At 54.4% G+C, this 18,371-nt stretch overlaps 2 protein-coding genes across 3 annotated transcripts; both read right to left on the reverse strand.

Moving 5' to 3' along the window:
* Positions 1–3,086: 3,086 nt before the first annotated feature.
* FAM189B (family with sequence similarity 189 member B) lies at positions 3,087–10,974 on the reverse strand. 2 transcript variants are annotated; one of them, XM_023213938.2, is made up of 12 exons: positions 10,139–10,974; positions 9,871–9,927; positions 9,555–9,665; positions 9,330–9,449; positions 9,096–9,203; positions 7,214–7,389; positions 6,983–7,082; positions 6,576–6,645; positions 5,762–6,307; positions 4,300–4,368; positions 3,944–4,197; positions 3,087–3,849 (listed from the first exon to the last, which is right to left on the reverse strand). In XM_023213938.2, exons 1-12 carry the CDS (start codon positions 10,361–10,363, stop codon positions 3,676–3,678), a joined length of 2,010 nt encoding a protein of 669 aa, XP_023069706.2. In that variant the 5' UTR covers positions 10,364–10,974; the 3' UTR covers positions 3,087–3,675. The 2 variants fall into 2 exon arrangements, with proteins under 2 accessions (XP_023069706.2, XP_023069707.2); XM_023213939.3 differs by having other exon boundaries at positions 7,214–7,386; positions 10,139–10,966.
* A 507-nt stretch (positions 10,975–11,481) lies between these two features.
* Positions 11,482–18,129, reverse strand: SCAMP3 (secretory carrier membrane protein 3). The gene is made up of 9 exons (XM_023213947.2): positions 17,787–18,129; positions 17,358–17,435; positions 15,885–16,007; positions 15,678–15,798; positions 14,157–14,285; positions 13,008–13,167; positions 12,795–12,896; positions 12,180–12,297; positions 11,482–11,923 (listed from the first exon to the last, which is right to left on the reverse strand). The coding sequence occupies exons 1-9, from the start codon at positions 17,850–17,852 to the stop codon at positions 11,777–11,779; spliced, it is 1,044 nt and encodes a 347-aa protein (XP_023069715.2). The 5' UTR covers positions 17,853–18,129; the 3' UTR covers positions 11,482–11,776.
* Between the last annotated feature and the right edge of the window lie 242 nt (positions 18,130–18,371).

Below are 18,371 nucleotides of genomic sequence, written 5' to 3' on the forward strand. Positions count from 1 at the left end.
AATAATGGTGAAAAAGGTTAAGTGGGAACGCAGGGAGGGGACAGCTAAGATCCAAAGGTCGAAATATTCATTACGCCTACCGTCGGCGAAGAGAAACAGCAGCCCCAACCGGAGGCAAAAGGAAATCCCACCACAGGCTGCAAAGGCGCGTGGGCGGGACTGGAGACTGGGGCCGCGCGCAGTAAAAAGCGGAAGCCAGGATGCAGCCCCACCACCCGCAGCCGCGAGAAAAGCAGCCCTGGGGAGGCGGGGCGGGGCCTCACTTGGAAAAGAGACGGTCTCTCGTCCAGAGGCGGGACTCAGAGCCCTTTCACAAGTCTCATTGGTCAAGTTGAAGACGGACAGCTCTCGCTGGCCAGCCGTAGCCCAGATGGGGCGCAAGCGTATTTGGAAAGGGAGCGGGCCCCGAACGCGAAAACTACACATGCGTGTCGGCGTTTTCTTGCCAGCAGACCCGTGGTGGCGGGGGGCGATGGAATTCCCAAAGTGAGTTCAGCCCACCGAAGTTCAGGGGATTCCTAACCTTCCTCTTTAGAGAGCCTCAGGTTAGGGAACGTCCAATGCCCAGAAGCTGCCCCGTGGGAATCCCAGTGTCCGCCGCCTCCTACCTAATATTTCGTCCTGGCTGTGCCCCAGCCCTTCCTGAGGCTGGGTTGTTATGATGGTGAATTATTCAAGAAGTCTTGCAGCCTGACGCCATCTCTGGGCAGTGTTCCTGCATCCTCCCTGTCTTCCTTGTAGGGCACCACGTTGCTCCTACAAGCACAGGGTCCTGAAGCTGTTTACAAGGCCCCACCCTGCCACGTTAGTATCTTAACGAGTGTTTGTTGAGGACATACTGAGTGTTACAGCCAGTGCAATGAGCAAGTCCCTGATCTTGGGACCTTAACGTTCTATGGGACGACACAAATATATAAACAAAAAATAATAATGTTAGACAGTGATACATGCTCAAACCATGACTATGTGGCCAGGCGCGGTGGGTCACACCTGTAATCCCAGCACTTTGGGAGACCGAGGCAGGCGGATTACTTGAGGTCAGGAGTTTGAGACCAGCCTGGCCAACATGGTGAGACTCTCTCTCTACTAAAAATACAAAACTTAGCCGGGCAGGCATGGGGACGGGTACCTGTAATCCCAGCTACTCGGGAGGCTGAGTCAGGAGAATTGCTTGAATCCAGGAGGTGGAACGTTGCAGTGAGCCCAAATCACACCACTGCACTCCAGCCTGGGTAACAGAGCAAGACTCTGTTTCAAAAAAAGACAAAACCAAACAAAAAAACATGGCTATGTGATAGAATGACTGGGATGGGGATTGGGTGCTTACTGAAATCGTAAGAATGGAGCTAAAACCTGACGTTAGATGACAGCACCAGATATAGGGGCTGAAGGTTTCATGCTTGAAAAACAGCAGGTGCAAACATCCTTGTGCTGTGAGGAAATTTGGCTGGAATAGAAGAAGGTGGGCCAGATTGTAGCTGACCATAGTCTCTGGGAGTTTGGAGATGATTCTAAATACAATGGGAAGCCATTAAATTGAGGCAGAGCGTTGATATGACATGCTTTATCATTTTGCTGATATGACATGCTTTATCATTTTGCTTTATCATTTTGCTGAGTGGAGAATGGATTGCTGGGAAAAGTGAAAGACTGATTCAGAGGTTGTGGAGAGGGGGTGGCTGGAGCTACGTAGCTGGGGAGGTGGTGGGACATGGATGAATTCAGGATAGGATTGGTTGTGTTGGATATGGGAAAATAAGTCACCATGGTTCCTGAGCTTTTAGAATGTGCAAGTGGGTAATGGAGGTACCATTGAGATGGGAACAGTGGAAAAATAACAGATGCTGGGGTGGAATCAAGAGTTCAGTTGTGGCCATGTTGAATCTGAAATGCCCATTAGACATCCAAGCAGATATGCTGAGTTGGATGGCGCTCATGAGAGGTCAAGGCTGGAGTTATGCATTAACACATAGAAAGATGGTATTTAGTGGCCGGGCGCGGTGGCTCAAGCCTGTAATCCCAGCACTTTGGGAGGCCGAGACGGGCGGATCACGAGGTCAGGAGATCGAGACCATCCTGGCTAATACGGTGAAACCCCATCTCTGATAGAAAATACAAAAAACTAGCCGGGCGACGAGGCGGGCGCCTGTAGTCCCAGCTACTCGGGAGGCTGAGGCAGGAGAATGGCGTGAACCCGGGAGGCGGAGCTTGCAGTGACCTGAGATCCGGCCACTGCACTCCAGCCTGGGCGGCAGAACAAGACTCCGTCTCAAAAAAAAAAAAAAAAAAAAGAAAGAAAGATGGTATTTAAAGCCATGGACATTAATAGTAGGACCACCTACAGAAAGAGTGGAGGTAGGAAAGAGGGCTTAGGTGAGGGCCCTGGGGCCCTCCAATGTTAACCAGCTCAGCAAGAGAAAGTATAAAAGCCAGTATTTCGCTTTTCAAAGGGACAAAGATGCCGAGAAGATGCCGATTATGGGTATTAATTGCTGCCTCGAGGTCAAGTGAGATGCAGGCACAGAAATGGTCACTGGGTCTGACACCATTTTGGTCACTGGCAAGTTTGGTCAGAGCAGTGGCTGGGGAAAGATAGGGGAAGGAGTCTGATGGGGGTGGGTGAGGAGAGAATGGATGTTTAAGAGTGGAGGGAAGAAAAGGAAAACCTATTGCTGTGAAAAGGAGCAGAGTTACAATTGGTGGTTGGAAAGAGTGTCTTGAAAGTTTCTTTTTTTTTTTTTCTGAGACAATGGTCTTGCTCTGTTGCCCAGGCTGTAGTGTAGTGGCTCAATCACAGCTTACTGCAGCCTGGACTTCCCAAGTTCAAGTGATCCTCTCACCTCAGCCTCCCGAGTAGTTGGGACTACAGACATGTCCCACCATGCCTGGCTAATTTTTTCTGTTTTGTGTAGAAACAGAGTCTCACTATGTTGCCCAGGCTGGTCTTGAATTCCTAGGCTCAAGCGATCCTCTTGCCTCGGCCTCCCAAAGTGCTGGGATTATAGGCATGAGCCACCATACCCAGCCCTGAAAGAGTTTTCTTAAATATGAGAGACACTAGAACAAATTTCACTGGTGATAAAGAATGATCAAGAAAAGAAGGGGAAAATTGAAATTTATTGAAGGCTTACATACTGTTCAGAGCTTTACAAACATTCTACCTTCACAATCTTTAATGGATCAGGAAATTGGGGTTACATAGCTTGCCCAAGGTCATGCAGCTAGAGGTGGCAGAGCTGAGAGGCCACCTAGATTTTTTGGACTCTTTATGCCTGCCTTACCACACCATTGCATAGGCACATGTCCCTCTGTACTTAAACACCTGGGCCATGCCTTTGCCCTGACCATAGTGCCCTTGCAAATGAGAAAGAGCCACTCTCATGCTGGGGGAACAAGAATTTGTTTTCCTCCTCCAGTGCTATAAGCAGGGGCATCTCCCCCACAGCCTAAATACCCATGCAGCACAGGACAAAAGCCCTCCCAGTCCAGAGCAGCAGAGGCAAGCAGCAAGAGACCCCAGAGGTAGGAGGGAAAGGGACGCTTTGGGAGGTATACAGCAGGTTTCTTTTTGTGCCAGCCAGTGCAAGAGGATGCTGGGGGCTGCTGGTCCCAACCAGCTGGTGCCTGTGGCCCCAGCATTCATCTGGATGTGTTCAGTGTGACCAGAAGCCCAGGTCAGAGCCCAGTCTCCCGGCTGCCCCCGTTGAGACTGAGGCTGTGGGGGCGGGTACCACGCTCCAGCCTGCGGCCAGACAGGAGACGCCGCAGGGAGGAGCCAGAGCTCAGATCTCCGCAGCTGCGAAGGTGGAGGCTCTCTCGGCCAGGCCGGCCCCACAGGCTCCGGGGCATCTGGACAGGGACACGAGAAAGGGCATCATCAGTAAGGCCCAACCTGAAGCTCCGTGCTTTCCCAAACATCTTTCCTGGCTCCCCGAATTCCCACCTGCTTATGTCCATGAGCTCCAGTCCCACTGGGGTCTGGGGCTTTCCTGGATATCTGGAGGAAACGAGTGACCAGGCCCCGACCTGGCCAGCTGCCCTTGAGGTCCCCCAGGGAGTGGGCAGGTGCAGGGCCCGAGGGCAGGGGAACTTTTTGGAAGGTGGGCACAGGGCGCCGTTTCTCAGCTGACCGGGCACGTAGCAACTTGGGGGAAGGGCAGCGGGCTAGGCGGAAGAGGCAGGCTTCAGAGCAGAGCCCTGCAGAGAGACAGAGATAAGAGAATGGTATTGTGGGGTGGAGAGGGGGCCGGGCAGCCATGCCCAATCCCCCACCCCTGGGGTAAAAACCACATGGCTGACCTGTATCTGCAGAGGAAACAGAAGCAGCTTCTTCCTCAAGCACTTTGGTATAAAGGTCCCTGAAGTCAGCTGAGGAGGAGAAAAGGAGACAGGAAGTGAGTGGGAGTGTTCTGTGGACACACCCACCCTCCTGTGGGAACTCAAACCCAGAGGAGCTTTCACAGCTCCCATGCTCCATCCTCAATCAAAGGGCCAGCATCTCTGTCCATATTAGCCAGCAACTAGATGGTACGATCCACCACAAAGGGACTGCAGTGGTGGTGTTCGGCACCTGGCGCGTAGTGCTGAGTGTACCCCAGTACTATCTCCTTTCTTACTGTTTTTGAGATGGAGTCTCACTCTGTTGCCCAGGCCAGAGTGCAGTGGCGCAATCTTGGCTCACTGCACCCTCCGCCTCCCAGGTTCAGGTGATTCTCCTGCCTCGGCCTCCCTAGTAGCTGGGATTACAGGCGTCCACCACCAGGCCCAGCTAATTTTTGAATTTTTAGTAGAGATGGGGGTTTCGCCATGTTGGCCAGATTGGTCTCGAACTCCTGACCTCAGGTGATCCACCTGCCTTGGCCTCTCCAAGTGCTGGGATTACAGGTGTGAACAGCCACGCCTGGCCACTATCTCCTTTCTCAGCATCTTTGAGTATGATGCCTATGGCTGAAGTACTACTATTATACATGTTTTTTGTTTGTTTGTTTGAGATGGAGTGTGTCTCTGTCACCCAGGCTGGAGTGCAGTGGCATGATCTTGGCTCATTGCAACCTCCGTCTTCCAGGTTCAAGCGATTCTCCTGCGTTAGCCTCTATTAGTAGCTGGGATTATAGGTGTGCTCCACCACACCCGGCTAATTTTTGTATTTTTAGTGGAGATAGGGTTTCACCATGTTAGCCAGGCTGATCTGGAACTCCCGACCTCAGGTGATCCACCCACCTCAGCTTCCCACAGTGCTGGAATTACAGGTGTGAGCCACTGTGCCCAGCCTGAAGTACTATTATTATACATGTTTTACAAGTGGGGGCTGAAGCTTGGGGAGGACAGATAAGTGGACCAAGCTGAGAGCTGTGGAACTGGTTTCAAAAAACATATCCTTTTGGGAGGCTGAGGTGGGTAGATCACTTGAGGTCAGGAGTTCAAGACCAGCCTGGCCAAAACGGTGAAACCCTGTTTCTACTAAAAAATACAAAAATTAGCCAGTCGTGGTGGCACACGCCTGTAGTCCCAGCTACTCGGGAGGCTGAGGCAGGAGAGTCACTTGAACCCGGGAAACACGGTTGCAGTGAGCTGAGATCATGGTATGGATGTTTTGTCCCTAGGAGGTGAGTACCCGAGAAGTGTCTACCAGAGGAGTGAACTCGCCCTTTCTTCCTCCTCAGGGACCTCAACAGTGCCCCAATCCTGGTGGGCATCACTGGCCACCTAACTCCCAGTGCCTACCATCTCCTGAGCCTGGGCAGTGGGGGAGGGGGCTCACCAGTGTCACTGGAGGTGGTGATGCCTGGGTCGCTGTGGGACCGAGGCAGCAGCAGCGGTGGTGGGGATGCCGGATGAGGAGGCCGGTGCCCCGGGGGGGTGAGGGAACCTGAGCTATCGCTGAAGCGACGGGTAGGGGTTGGGGTGGGCGGGGCTGCGGGGGGGCGGCCCCCTCCCCGGGGGACCCGCCGCCTCAGCTCCGGGAAGCAGGGTCCCACCCAGGGCGGCCAGCCCTCCAACCGGTGGCAGCTGCGGGCAGCTGTGGGGGCACCCAGTGAGGGTGGAGCTTCAGGGGCAGAGCAGGAATAGGAGCGGGCGGCCCGTGGGGGGCGCCGTGGCAGGGGGCTTTCCTCGAAGGGGCCCCGCAGGCCACAGTCCAGGCTGAGGCAGTAGCCGGCACGGCTGCGCTGGATGGAGCGGAAGAGCACGTAGTCCACGGAGCGCACGGAGCCCTGCAGCTCCAGCAGGCACGAGTCCTCCGACGGGCTAGAGCCCCCAGGGAGGTCACCAATGGCTGACAGCACCAGAGACCCGCTGTCCATGGACACTGTGGGCGGCAGGGGGCGCTGTGTAGCACCAGCCTGGCTGGGCCCTGCCCAGGCAGTTGCTGTTTTCCCAAGCCCAGCCTCTAGGGGCCACTGTGCCTCCAGCTTTATTTCACAGGAGACAAATAAGTCCAGGGTTCCAAGTTGCCACAGCCCTCCTCTGTTCCCAAACCACCAACTCCGCCTTGTTTTCCCCTTCTATTGTCCCTACCCACCCCAGCTATCCCTGGCAGCACCACCCTTGTCCACCCCTCCTTACGCCCTGCTCACCATCTACAATGGAGGCCACTCGCTCACAGATGCAGGAGCCATCGTGAAGCTGAGGGTCAAAGAGAGTGGCCTGCAGAAGACACAGGATCAAGGGTTCAGCCCTACACACTGAACACCCCCACGTGCTAGACAGAGCTCTGGTGACTCAGGTTCCAGACTAGCCTTGTCACTTTGTATAAGTCACTTAATTGTGCAGTCTCAGTTTCCACGTCTGTATGGCAGAAATGATAGCTTCTAACCCACCCACCTCACCAGGCTCTAGGGAAGATCAAAGGCGACAGTGGGCATGCTGGTGCTGTAAAGACCTTGACCACTGTTACTATCTGTATTCAGAGGCTACAGCCTGTTCAGCTTTCCCGGCTACACCCCAGCTCCCCAGCCTGCCCCAAGCCGTGCTGTGCTCTCACCTGGCTGTCTCCTCGTAGTCCCATGACCGCCTCATAAGAAGGGGGGCAATCGGTAGGGTACAAGGGCACTGGGCTGTCCATGGAGCCATTGTACGTGATGCTGGCAGATGAGGAAGAGGGTCAATGTAGGAGAAATAACTCCCACTCCACAAAGATCCCTCTCTCCAGCAATCCAGGCCCAGCCCCAGTCCCCTTCCTTAGCTCTTCCAGCAAGACCCCACCAGGCCTTACCTCTGTGCATCTGTTTCTGAGCTGCAGGTGTACTCTGGGGGATAGTAGGGTGGTGGGGGCACAGGCGGGACAAATTCCTCCAGGTCCAGCATGGTGTGTAGGAGAGGGGCTGGGGGCGGAGATGTGCAGCCCAGAGGTCCCAGTGGGCCTGAGACTGACCGCTCAGGGGCCAGCTGCTGGGAAAGCAAGCAGGTCAGCAAGTCTGGATGCTAGGAATACAGCTCCTCCTAGGCCCCCAAACTCCTCTCTCATCTACATTATTTTTTCTGGCCCTATCCCCTGAGAGAAGCTCTAGTTCTGGCTCCTCCCTCACCCCAAATCAGCTCTCCTTAACCCCACACTCACCCTGTACCTCTAGCTCTGGCCTTGCCCACCCACAAATTCCTCTTCTTTATGGCCCCACCTCCATCCAGAAGCTCCACCCACTGTGTCTTCACAGGAATGTCCACCCTTTAGGCTCACCTCCATCTAGGACCTTCTTTTTTTTATTTTTGAGACAGAGTCTGACCCTGTTGCTGGAGTGCAGTGGCATGATCTCAGCTCCCTGCAACCCCTACCTCCCAGGTTCAAGCGATTCCTGTGCCTCAGCCTCCCGAGTAGCTGGAATTATAAGGGTATGCAACCATGCCCAGCTAATTATTATTATTATTATTTTGAGACGAAGTTTTGCTCTTGTCGTCCAGGCTGGAGTACAATGGCTCGATCTCAGCTCACTGCAACCTCTGCCTCCCAGGTTCAAGCAATTCTCCAGTCTCAGTCTTCCAAATAGCTGGGATTACAGGCACCCGCCACCACGCCTGGCTCATTTTTGTATTTTTAGTAGAGACAAGGTTTCACCATGTTGGCCAGGCTGGTGTCAAACTCCTGATATCTGGTGATCCTCCTGCCTTGGCTTCCCAAAGTGCTGGGATTACAGGCATGAGCCACCAAGCCCAGCCTAATTTTTTTTTTTTTGAGATGGAGTCTTGCTCTTGTCACCCAAGTTGGAGTGCAGTGGTACCATCTCAGCTCACTCCAGCCTCTGCCTCCCAGGTTCAAGCAATTTTCCTGCCTCGGTCTCCCAAGTAGGTGGGATTACAGGCGCCTGCCACCACACTTGGCTAATTTTTATATTTTGTTTGTTTGTTTTTTGAGACGGTGTCTCGCTCTGTCACCCAGGCTGGAGTGCAGTGGCACTATCTCAGCTCACTGCAAGCTCCGCCTCCCATGTTCATGCCATTCTCCTGCCTCAGCCTCCCAGCCTGCAGGGGCCAGGGCCACACAGGTATGGTGGGGGCAGGGGTGTAGCTGGGACTACAGGTGCGTGCCACCACGCCCAGCTAATGTTTTGTGTTTTTAATAGAGATGGGGTTTCACCATGTTAGCTAAGATAACCATGTTAGCTCATTCTCCTGATCTCAGGTGATCTGCCTGCCTCAGCCTCCCAAAGTGCTGGGGTTATAGGCGTGAGCCACCATGCCCGGCCCAATTTTTGTATTTTTAATAGAGACAGGGTTTTGCCACGTTGCTCAGGCGGGTCTTGAACTCCTGGCCTCAGGTTATCTGCCTGCCTCGGCCTCTCAAAATGCTGGGATTACAGGAATGAGCCACCGTGCCCAGCCTAGGACTTTCTTGACTCTACCCCACCATCCAGTCCCATTCTCTAAAGCCCCCTCTCCTGGTCCCAGATGGGCATCACATACTTAAGTCACTCCCTGCCATCTCCCCTTCTCATCCTCCCCATTAAACATCCATTCCTCCAATAGATGAGGATAATAGATAACCCATAGCCCCTGGTGCTCAAAAGCCAGATCTGTAGCCATTGTTCCCTCAGGCAAGTCTCAGCACACACACCCCTGCCCCCACCATACCTGCGTGTCCCTGGCCCCCACTCCCCTCTCACCGTATGCACGAGGTCCAGGGAGAAGATTTGGATGCAGCAGACAATAGCAGAGAGGGTACAAATTATAGCGGCACAAATGGTGAGCCCACAGACGCTGAAGAGCAGGTTCTGGGGAAGGGAAAGGAGGAGAGGAATCAGGAGAGGGCTAAGTCCCATACATTATGGGCCTGTGAGTACCCCAGGAAGGGAGGCAAGAGTGAGAACCAGGAGGATGTTTGTGGGGTGCAAGCTCACCTTGAGGGCCCCTCGGGCTTCATCACAGGTGGAGTTAGGGGCAACTTTCAGTTCCTGCCCCGACTCTGGACAGGGCCGGAGGAGAGGAACAGAGGGACAGCACACACAGACCTTTCCTTCCTGAGTGGAGCAGGGAGGGTGAGGCAGCCTGAGTCAGGACAAACTCAGGTGTCCTGTGCACCTCCCCAGGCCAGTTCTTTCCAGCTCTCCCTCCTCAAATCTCACCAGAGAGCACTGTTGGAAGTCTCGGGCCAGTTGAGCATTCTTACAGGACAGTACAGAGCCAGCCATGCTAAGCATGACACAGAGCACCGAAAGCAAGGAGAAGAAGGAGATCTGGGGAAAACAGGGTGCAGACTCAGGGCTGGGACCCTCATGACTACTCCTCTGCCACGGACAGAGTCCCCCTCCTTCACAGACACTTCGTGCCCACCCGGCTGGCACCAACTGGGGAGCCAGTTCCCTTCTTGAGGGCATAAATGGGCTTCCTCTTGGGTGCTGGGCACCTGCCTCCCAGTGGGCACTGGACCCTGGCACCTACCACTAGAGTGAATGGCCGCTTCCAGGACACAATGCCAACCACCCCGGAGAACGCCAGCTGGGGACAGAGTGGGCACAGGCTCAGCCTGGCAGGGGAGGCTCCTGAGTGAGCCCCTCACCACAGGATGCACCCAGCCCTGTAAGGAGGCAGAGGACCAGGAGAGGGAGGAGAGGCAAGGATGTGGACTTGCAGCTGGTGTGGAGGGTGGGGCCCGAGGAGCATCCCCCACCCAACAACTGTGCACCCAACAACTGTGCACCCAACTCACCGAGAACCCAGCCCAAGACGGGCAGGACCTCTTGATGCTCTCAGTGGTGGTGACGGAAGAGGCCACCATGCTGAAGGTGACCACCAGGATGCCCAGGAGCACCTGGACCAGCCCCAGCGTAAGCAGGGCCTGCAGCCAGGGTCGGTGGAGGCGGAGGTGGGTAAGGCCCCTGGTGCTGGGCCGGCTGGTCAGCGAGCGGCTGGAGTCACTAGGCGAGGGCATCATGCCTGCTGCCCGGTTGCCTGCGCCTCGCTCGGCCCTCCCTGGCACTTGGGAGCATCTCAGAGGTGCCCAAGGCCCCGTCCTTTCTCCTCTCCACCCCCCTCGCTCTACAGCCCACCCCCTGGCTGGGTCCCCTGGGGCATGGCCGAGGGACGCCAGCTGTGGGGGAAGCCAAGGGAGGGGTGTCACGGAGGGACCGCGGAGTGCTCCCTCCCCACCACGGGCACTGGACGGGCACCGTGCCCGGGGCGACGATGAGGACGCGGGGGCACCGGCTCATCGCATCTCCCTAGGAAAGAGGGGCACCGAGAAGGGCCGGTCCAGGAGTGAGGAGGGGGCGGCGGCCCAGAGCCCAGGGAGGGATGGGGAGGGTAAAAGTGGGAAGGATGGAAAGAAGTCTAGAGAAGAGGGGAGGGGTCGGCGTGGGGTGACTCTAGAGGCGCGGTCGGTGTGCCCTCAGGGTGTCCAGTGGGATCCGGGGCCGCCTGGTGGGGAGAGGCCGCGGCGCCGCTGTCTCCTGCGTCGCCTGTCCCGCTCGCCTCCCCACCACGCTCCGCTCCCTGAGCTCCGGCTGCCGCAGGTCGGGGACTAGAGGGGGATGGGAATGGGGATGGTGCGGGATGGAGGGGCGTGGCGGCGAGGGCCGGCGCAGTGCACCCCGGGAGTTGTAGTTCGGGACTGAGACCCGGTCGGGGGTCGGGGTTGGGGGATCCCGCGGCAGGGCTAGGCAGTCGGATCTGCCCTTCGAATGAGCACTCCACCAGTCCCTTCCTCTCTCTGGACCCTGGCTAGGCTGCTAATGATTCTTTGGGCGTCCACTTGAACCCCACCCAGCTTTTCAGGCTCCAGGCCCGCGTATTCCTTGGCATTCCCGGCAGAGGCGGTGGCTCTTCCCCGTCATTAATGGAGAGGGGTGGGGAGCAGGGCTCCCTGGTGTCTCCCGGTTTCGCGTTTCCTTGGACTTCCCACCTCCTTCCTGCGCCAGCCACCTGGGCTCCACCGCCCTGCCCCTCCTATCTCCCAGTTTACACTAAAGCCGGGTCCGACCTTCCCACCTCACTCCACACTCTCCTTTCTCTTTCATAAGGCTTAATTCCCAATGAAGATTCAGGAAATGGGGATGTCAGTTCCAGTTCCACTTTCTTTTTATTTAAATAACCGAAGCAACAGCTGTGGCACAGCAAAGGGAAGCTGGGTTGGGGCGTGTGAGAGGTGGCAGCAGTGTGGCCTGATGGGGGCACTAGGTCACAGTGGACTCCCCCACACGCCTGTCAGGTTCAGCAGTTATGGCCATAGGATTGGGAGCACTACGGAGGAGCCATCAGGTACTGATGTCTCTCCAAGTCCCAGAGACCTTAGGGATGGGAGCTAAGTCAGCTCCCTCAAGTGGCAGGGTCAGGGCATCCCAGTCAGGGGTCACGGGGCCCGGAAGGCATTTTCAGCAGCCCCAGCGGCTGCATTGGCAGCTGCGGTTCGCACCGCAGGGTTGGAGAAGACACCAGCAGCAAATTCTTGCTGGGCCTTCTGAAAGCTGGCACCTGTGCGGCGGTATAAGGAGTGGATCTGCAAGTAGAGGACAAAGACATTGCAGCACATTCCAGCCACTGGTTCCCCACCCCAGCCTAACAGCATCACTACCACTCAGCAGCCTGCTGCCCAGCATACACACACACACACACAAAAACACACACCCCAGAGGTCCATTAGCTGAGAACCACCCGGCAGCCTGACCTGTGTTGGTTGCTCCTGAATATTCCACCCAGGCCCCTGGAGACCCATGATCTCACCCTCCCAGCCCCACCTTCAACACAGCCCTTACCCGTTTCAGCATGACAATTCCTAGCACAGCAATGCCAGTGAAGAGCAGGGCGACCAGCAGCATGAGCACGGCTACTGCTGTGCTGGCCTTCAGCACCACCAGAGCAGAGATCCAGCCGCTGTAAGGAGGGGAAGGAGGTGCCAGTGAAGTGGGTCTCCTCAGCTTCTCCACTGGTTATGCCACCAACATCCCCTGTTCCTACCCTTCCCATCAGTAGTGGCTCCCCTGTCAATCTGGCAGTATTCCAAGCACCACAATCCCAAACTATATCTACTCTCTTCATAGTTTAATTCCAGTTTCTGAACCATTAGCCCTGAGCTCTCCAAGCTCTTCCAGGCACTCGTCTGGGGATTCTTCTTCCTCCTTTCAACCACGGTTCTGTGTCTCCTCCAGGAGGCCACCTCGGATTAGCCAAATGCAGCATTCTTCCCTTCAATCTATATGAGTCAAGAGTGCTGTCTGCGCTCTATCCTGGAAGTATGTTTTATATCTCATTAAACTAGTACCTCCCAAGGATTAAAACCACATTTCCTTTTTCTGAACAACTCCTATCTCAGCACCCAGTGCTGGCTTGGTCTAGAGGGAAAGGTGAGGGTGGATGACAGCCTCACAAACCTGAATCCCCAACCTGGGATACCAATGGCCTGGAGGACAAAGAGCACATCCTGGACGAAGAAAATGAAGAAGAAAACGAAGAAATTGAATGAACTGTCACTCCTACAAAGAGGAAAAAAATGGGGAGGGTGGGAGAAGAGTTAGAACTGAAGGATGGGCAGATGTGGGGCCCATCCCAGGTCTCCATCATTCTCCCACCACTAACACACTTACCGGAAAGCCTTATACATGGGGCGGTACCAGCAGACAAAGGAGCAGGGCGTGAAAAGGAGGACCCAGAGGATAGAAAGCCCAAAGCCTGCGCCATTGTTGGTTTCCACACAGAAGCTGGCCAGGCAGGCGAGGAAGTTCAGGAGAAGAGCCAGCGTGCTGCCTAAGGGGCAGAGGGACAGGATGAGGAGTCCTTCTGGAATGCAATGAAGACTCCTTCTCATCTATGCTCACCCTGTAGCTAATTCACCAAACATGGCGGAACAAAGAAAGGAAGGCAACTGCTGCCTTCATGGAATCCTCAACGGGGAGATGGAGAAAGCAAATCTCAATAATGTGTGATCCCCTTGCAAAGACTTTTTTTTTGTTGCCCAGGCTGGAGAGAAAGAGCCTCTCTCTCTGTCGCCCAGGCTGAAGTGCAGTGGTGCAATCTCAGCTTACTGCAAGCTCTGCCTCCCAGGTTCACGCCATTCTCCTGCCTCAGCATCCCGAGTAGCTGGGACTACAGGCGCCCGCCACCATGCCCAGCTAATTTTTTGTATTTTTAATAGAGACGGGGTTTCAACGTGTTAATCAGGATGGTCTCAATCTCCTGATCTTGTGATCTGCCCACCTCGGCCTCCCAAAGTGCTGGGATTACAGGTGTGAGCCACCGCGCCTGGCCTTTTTTTTTTTTTTTTTTTGAGATGGAGTTTTGCTTTTGTTGCCCAGGCTGGAGTGCAATAGCATGACCTCGGCTCACTGCAACATCCATTTCCCCGGTTCAAGTGATTCTCCTGCCTCAGCCTCCCGAGTAGCTAGGATTACAGGCATGCACCACCATGCAAGGGTAATTTTGTATTTTCAGTAGATAGGGTTTCTCCATGTTGGTCAGGCTGGTCTCAAACTTCTGACCTCAGGTGATCCACCCACCTTGGCTTCCCAAAGTGCTGGGATTACAGGCGTGAACCACCACGCCCAGCCCAAGACATCTAAAGAATTCAAAATATATTAATGCATAGGGACAATAAAAAGTGGGGAGAGGGCAAGAACATCTGCTAGCAGGCTGGTGAGTTCTAAATAGAGGTGAAGTGTTTGGTTCTTGGTGAGCGGACCCCAGGGCAGTTAAGAGATCTACCTGTAACTTCCTCCAAAAGGCTTCTCACTACTCACACATCCAGAGGTAGTACATGGTGGATACAGTCTTCTGAAATTCTTGGGGGATCTCCATGGAGATGTCCTGGAAAAAGCAGGGCTGAACTGGACAAAAAGAAGGTAGAGGGGGCCAATTGTTCTGTCGAGCTGTAAGGCACAAGAAAAACAGATGGACCCCAGAAGTAAGGCAGAGACCAACAAAGGAATCACTCGCCCTTCTCTCCATCCCTGGATCCTCTTTCTTTCTTTCTTTCTTTCTTTTTTTTTTGAGACAGGGTCTCACTGTGTTGTTCAGGCTGGAAGGTAGTGGTATGATCACAGTTCACTATAGCCTCAACCTCCTTGGCTCAAACAACCCTCCCACCTCAGTTTCTTTTCTTTTCTTTTTTTTTCCGAGATGGAGTTTCACTCTTGTTGCCCAGGCTGGAGTGCAGTGGCGTGATCTTGGCTCACTGCAACCTCTGCCTCCCAGGTTCAAGTGATTCTCCTGCCTCAGCCTCCCAAGTAGCTGGGATTATAGGCACGTGCCACCACGCCCAGCTAATTTTTGTATTTTTAGTAGAGACAGGGTTTCATCACGTTGGCCAGGCTGGTCCTGAACTCCTGACCTCAGGTGATCCACCCGCCTCAGCCTCCCAAAGTCGTGGGATTACAGGCATGAGCCCCGGCACGTGGCCATCCACCTCAGCTTCTTGAAGAGCTAGGACTATAGACAGATACCATCACACCCTGCTAATTTTTTTCTTTAATGTTTTGGAGACAGGATCTCACTATGTTGTCCAGGCTGGTCTCTAACTCCTGAGCTGAAGCAACCTGCCTGCCTCAGCCTCCCAAAGTGTTGGAATTACAGGCGTGAGGCACCATATCCAGCCCTGGATCCTCTCTTTTATCTCCAATTTGGGGTCCAAGGAGACAAGGGAGAGTGGAAAAACTAATACTGTTTATTATTATTTAAAACATCCAAGCACTGTGCCAAGCACTTCACATATATCTTGTTTAACCTTCACAACAACCCTGTCAAACAGATGCAAACATGGTTTGCATTTTATAAATAGGGAAACTGAGGCACTCAAGATTAAGTAACTTCCCTAAAAGCTCATGGTTAGTAAGCAGTATCTCCAAAATTCAAACTCAGCAGTCTGACTCCAGAGTCTAGTTTTTTTGTTTTGTTTTGTTTTTGACATGGAGTCTCACTCTGTCACCAGGCTGGAGGGCAGTGGCGCTATCTTGACTCACTGCAACCTCTGCCTCCCGGGTTCAAGTGATTCTCCTGCCTCAGCCTCCCAAGTAGCTGGGACTACAGGTGTGCGCCACCATGCCCAGCTATTCTTTTTTTTTTTTATATATTTTAGTAGATACACGTTTCACCATGTTGGCCAGGATGGTCTTGATCTCTTGACCTCATGATCCGCCCACCTCAGCCTCCCAAAGTGCTGGGATTATAGGTGTGAGCCACTGTGGCCGGCCGAGCTCAGGCTCTTAAGACCTGTTTTTGCTCCTCCCAAACTCTCAGATGCTCTTCCCCACTCTACTACTTACTAGCTGTGCCCCCCAGGGCAGCATGCTGCAGCTCTCGCTCCCTTCGGTCCAACTCCTCTGCCTTCCGGTTGAGCTCCTCCTGTTTCTTTAGCAGTTCAGCTGTAGCTGCTGCAGCTGAGGCCTGCCCAGTGTGAGCAGACAGAGATGTGAGCCCTGGGCCCGAGGACTGGCCCTTCTCCCCAGCCCTCACCTGCACACCTCCTGTACCTGAGTGCTGTAGGAGCCATAGTTTTTAGGTTCTGTGGGGCTGAGCTTTCTCGAGGGCTGCAAGGAGGGAGCTGAGGGTGGAGGCAATGGGGCAGGGGCTGGAGGCTCATAGGCTGGTGGTGGCTGTTGAGGAAAAGACCTTAGTGATCACCTAGTCCCTCATAACACAGGAATCTAGAGTCTGCTTGAATACCTTTAGACCCAGAACTCATGATGTAAGGAAGCAGCCTTTCCCCCATTTGTTAGGAAGCTAGTTCTTCTGTTGAATTTCTGTCAGAGAACCCTATGATGACCTGTAGCAACCTTATCATCCCTCATATCCAATTCCTTAGCAAGGACTCAAATCACTCGTCTACCACATCTCCCCATTTAACTGTGCCTTTTTTCCCCCCTTTTCTTCTGGGGATGGGGTGTGGGGGTCTCTCTCTGCCACCCAGGCTGGAGTGCAGTGGTGCAATTATCACTCACTGAAGCCTCAAACTCCTGGGCTCAAGCAGTCCTTCCATCCCAGCCTCCCAAGTAGCAAGGACTACAGGCATGTGCCACTACACCTAGCCAATTTTTTTTGTTTGTTTTTTTTTTTTGAGACGGAGTCTCGCTCTGTCGCCCAGGCTGGAGTGCAGTGGCACGATCTCCACTCACTGCAAGCTCCGCCACCTCCCAGGTTCACACCATTCTCCTGCCTGAGCCTCCCGAGAAGCTAGGACTACAGGTGCCGCCACCACATCCAGCTAATTTTTTTTTTTGTATTTTTAGTAGAGACGGGGTTTCACCGTGTTTGCCAGGATGGTAAACGGGGTTTCACCGTGTTTGCCAGGATCTCCTGACCTCGTGATCCGCCTGCCTCGGCCTCCCAAAGTGCTGGGATTACAGGCATGAGCCACCGCGCCCGGCCACCTAGCCAATTTTTAAAATGGTTCAAGAGATGGGGGTCTCACTGTTGCTCAGGATGGTCTCCATCAAATTCCTGGGCTCAAGCAATCCTCCCACCTCAGCCTCCCAAGTGGGATTATAAACTTGCACACCATGCTTGACTCCCCCGCCCCCCCTTTTTTTTCAAGTACCATGAAAACCCCTTAAATTCTTACAACTCACCATTTTCTAATCCAGTGGGACAAACAGGTGTAGTCCTCCTCATTCCTTGCTTTCAAACTGCACACCTAACCTAAACTCCAACGAGCCCCAACCTTTATTTTCTTCAAGAAAGCCTTCCCATACAGAACATTGGTTAAAGCCTTGCCAGCCTCCAGATGTTCCCAGGACTGACTTTTAGAGCTCAAACCATTCGGGTTGGTGGCCCTGGTGGCCCTAGAAGGATGAGGCATCCCATGGCTTTCTAGCCTCTCTCAGGGAACTGAGATCACAGTGCCTCTTCCTTCCTGTGCATGCAGAAAAGTCCCCTGTACCCAGGCTGACTTGTCTCACTGGCAAACCCTCCCCTTCCTTGAATTCCTGTGCTCTCCAGTAGCTCACCTCCCGGGTCTCAAAAGGGTTGTAGACGTCAAGAGTAGCATACTGCCGGCTGGGTCGGTGTTGGATCACAGCTGGGTCCTGAGGGCAGAGACCTGGGGCTCAGCTGGCGCCCGATGCCACTTAGGGGAATTCCCAGGGAGCATTCCCAAACTGCCTGTGGCTCCAAGTACTGCACCGTCGGGGAAACGCCGTTGTCCCAGGACTGGGACAACATATACCTCGAATCCATCATCCAACACTGCCAGCATCAGCCCATTAAGGGGTAGGGCCCGCCCCCCAGAGTGCTCACTGGTCTAGAGTCGCTATCACCCCACGTGGCGGCTCTTCCCAGGATCAAATGTCACGAATGGGGATACAAGGTAGCCCGACCCTACAGAACCGGGAAGAATCAACCTGACTGCCCAAAAGAGGCCGACCGGCGCGAGTCACCTGAAAGGGGTTGTCAAGCTCGCTGGGCTCGGCGAATGGGTTTCCGCCGTCTCTGCTCTGAGCCATGTTTGCAACTGCGACCTCCGCGGCCCTCTGCCCCCCACGCCCCTGCCGCAGCAGTGGCAGTAGTGGTAGACCTCAGAGTCCACTTCTCTCGCCTCAGTTCGCCCCGCTTCTCTGTGCACGGATTGGTTCCACCGACCGGAAAGGCCACAAGGATCCCCGCAGCAGCCGTGGGTTGCGCCTGCGTTTTGGCCAAAAGCTAAGACGGAAGTGCCCCCACGTGATATCTCTAACCCAGTGCCCACAACGAAGTACCGCCCCTCTTCTATGTGACTTCCTTCCACTAACGAACTACACTTCCCAGCAGGCCTCGCGTAGGAATCCGGCCTTCCTAGTCTCTCGAAATGGACGACGGGAGCCTTTTGACCGGCCCTGCCAAAACCCTAGGAGTCAGGTTAAGAACGTTTTCAACCTGGGTTTCTGGCTCTATACTGGGACGCGGCCCAATGACTCTAGGAGTCAGATCTTTTCCAACTCTCATGATTCCACATCCGAGAAGTGCCACCATATAACACTTCTCTA

The sequence above is a fragment of the Piliocolobus tephrosceles genome, chromosome 1 (genome assembly GCF_002776525.5).
Source record: "Piliocolobus tephrosceles isolate RC106 chromosome 1, ASM277652v3, whole genome shotgun sequence".
NCBI classification, from domain to species: domain Eukaryota; kingdom Metazoa; phylum Chordata; class Mammalia; order Primates; family Cercopithecidae; genus Piliocolobus; species Piliocolobus tephrosceles.

What these genes read in the sequence shown, in the direction of transcription:
- FAM189B (XM_023213938.2), bottom strand. Translation starts at nt 10,363, where the DNA reads ATGATGCCCTCGCCTAGTGACTCCAGCCGCTCGCTGACCAGCCGGCCC. An exon ending in TCAGAAACAGATGCACAGAG is followed by an intron (nt 7,083 to 7,213) that starts GTAAGGCCTGGT and finishes CTCATCTGCCAG; the next exon opens with CATCACGTACAATGGCTCCA. An exon ending in AGTGGCCTCCATTGTAGATG is followed by an intron (nt 6,308 to 6,575) that starts GTGAGCAGGGCG and finishes TGCCGCCCACAG; the next exon opens with TGTCCATGGACAGCGGGTCT.
- SCAMP3 (XM_023213947.2), bottom strand. Translation starts at nt 17,852, where the DNA reads ATGGCTCAGAGCAGAGACGGCGGAAACCCATTCGCCGAGCCCAGCGAG. An exon ending in AGCTTGACAACCCCTTTCAG is followed by an intron (nt 17,436 to 17,786) that starts GTGACTCGCGCC and finishes CTCTGCCCTCAG; the next exon opens with GACCCAGCTGTGATCCAACA. An exon ending in GAATTGTCATGCTGAAACGG is followed by an intron (nt 11,924 to 12,179) that starts GTAAGGGCTGTG and finishes CTCTACTTGCAG; the next exon opens with ATCCACTCCTTATACCGCCG.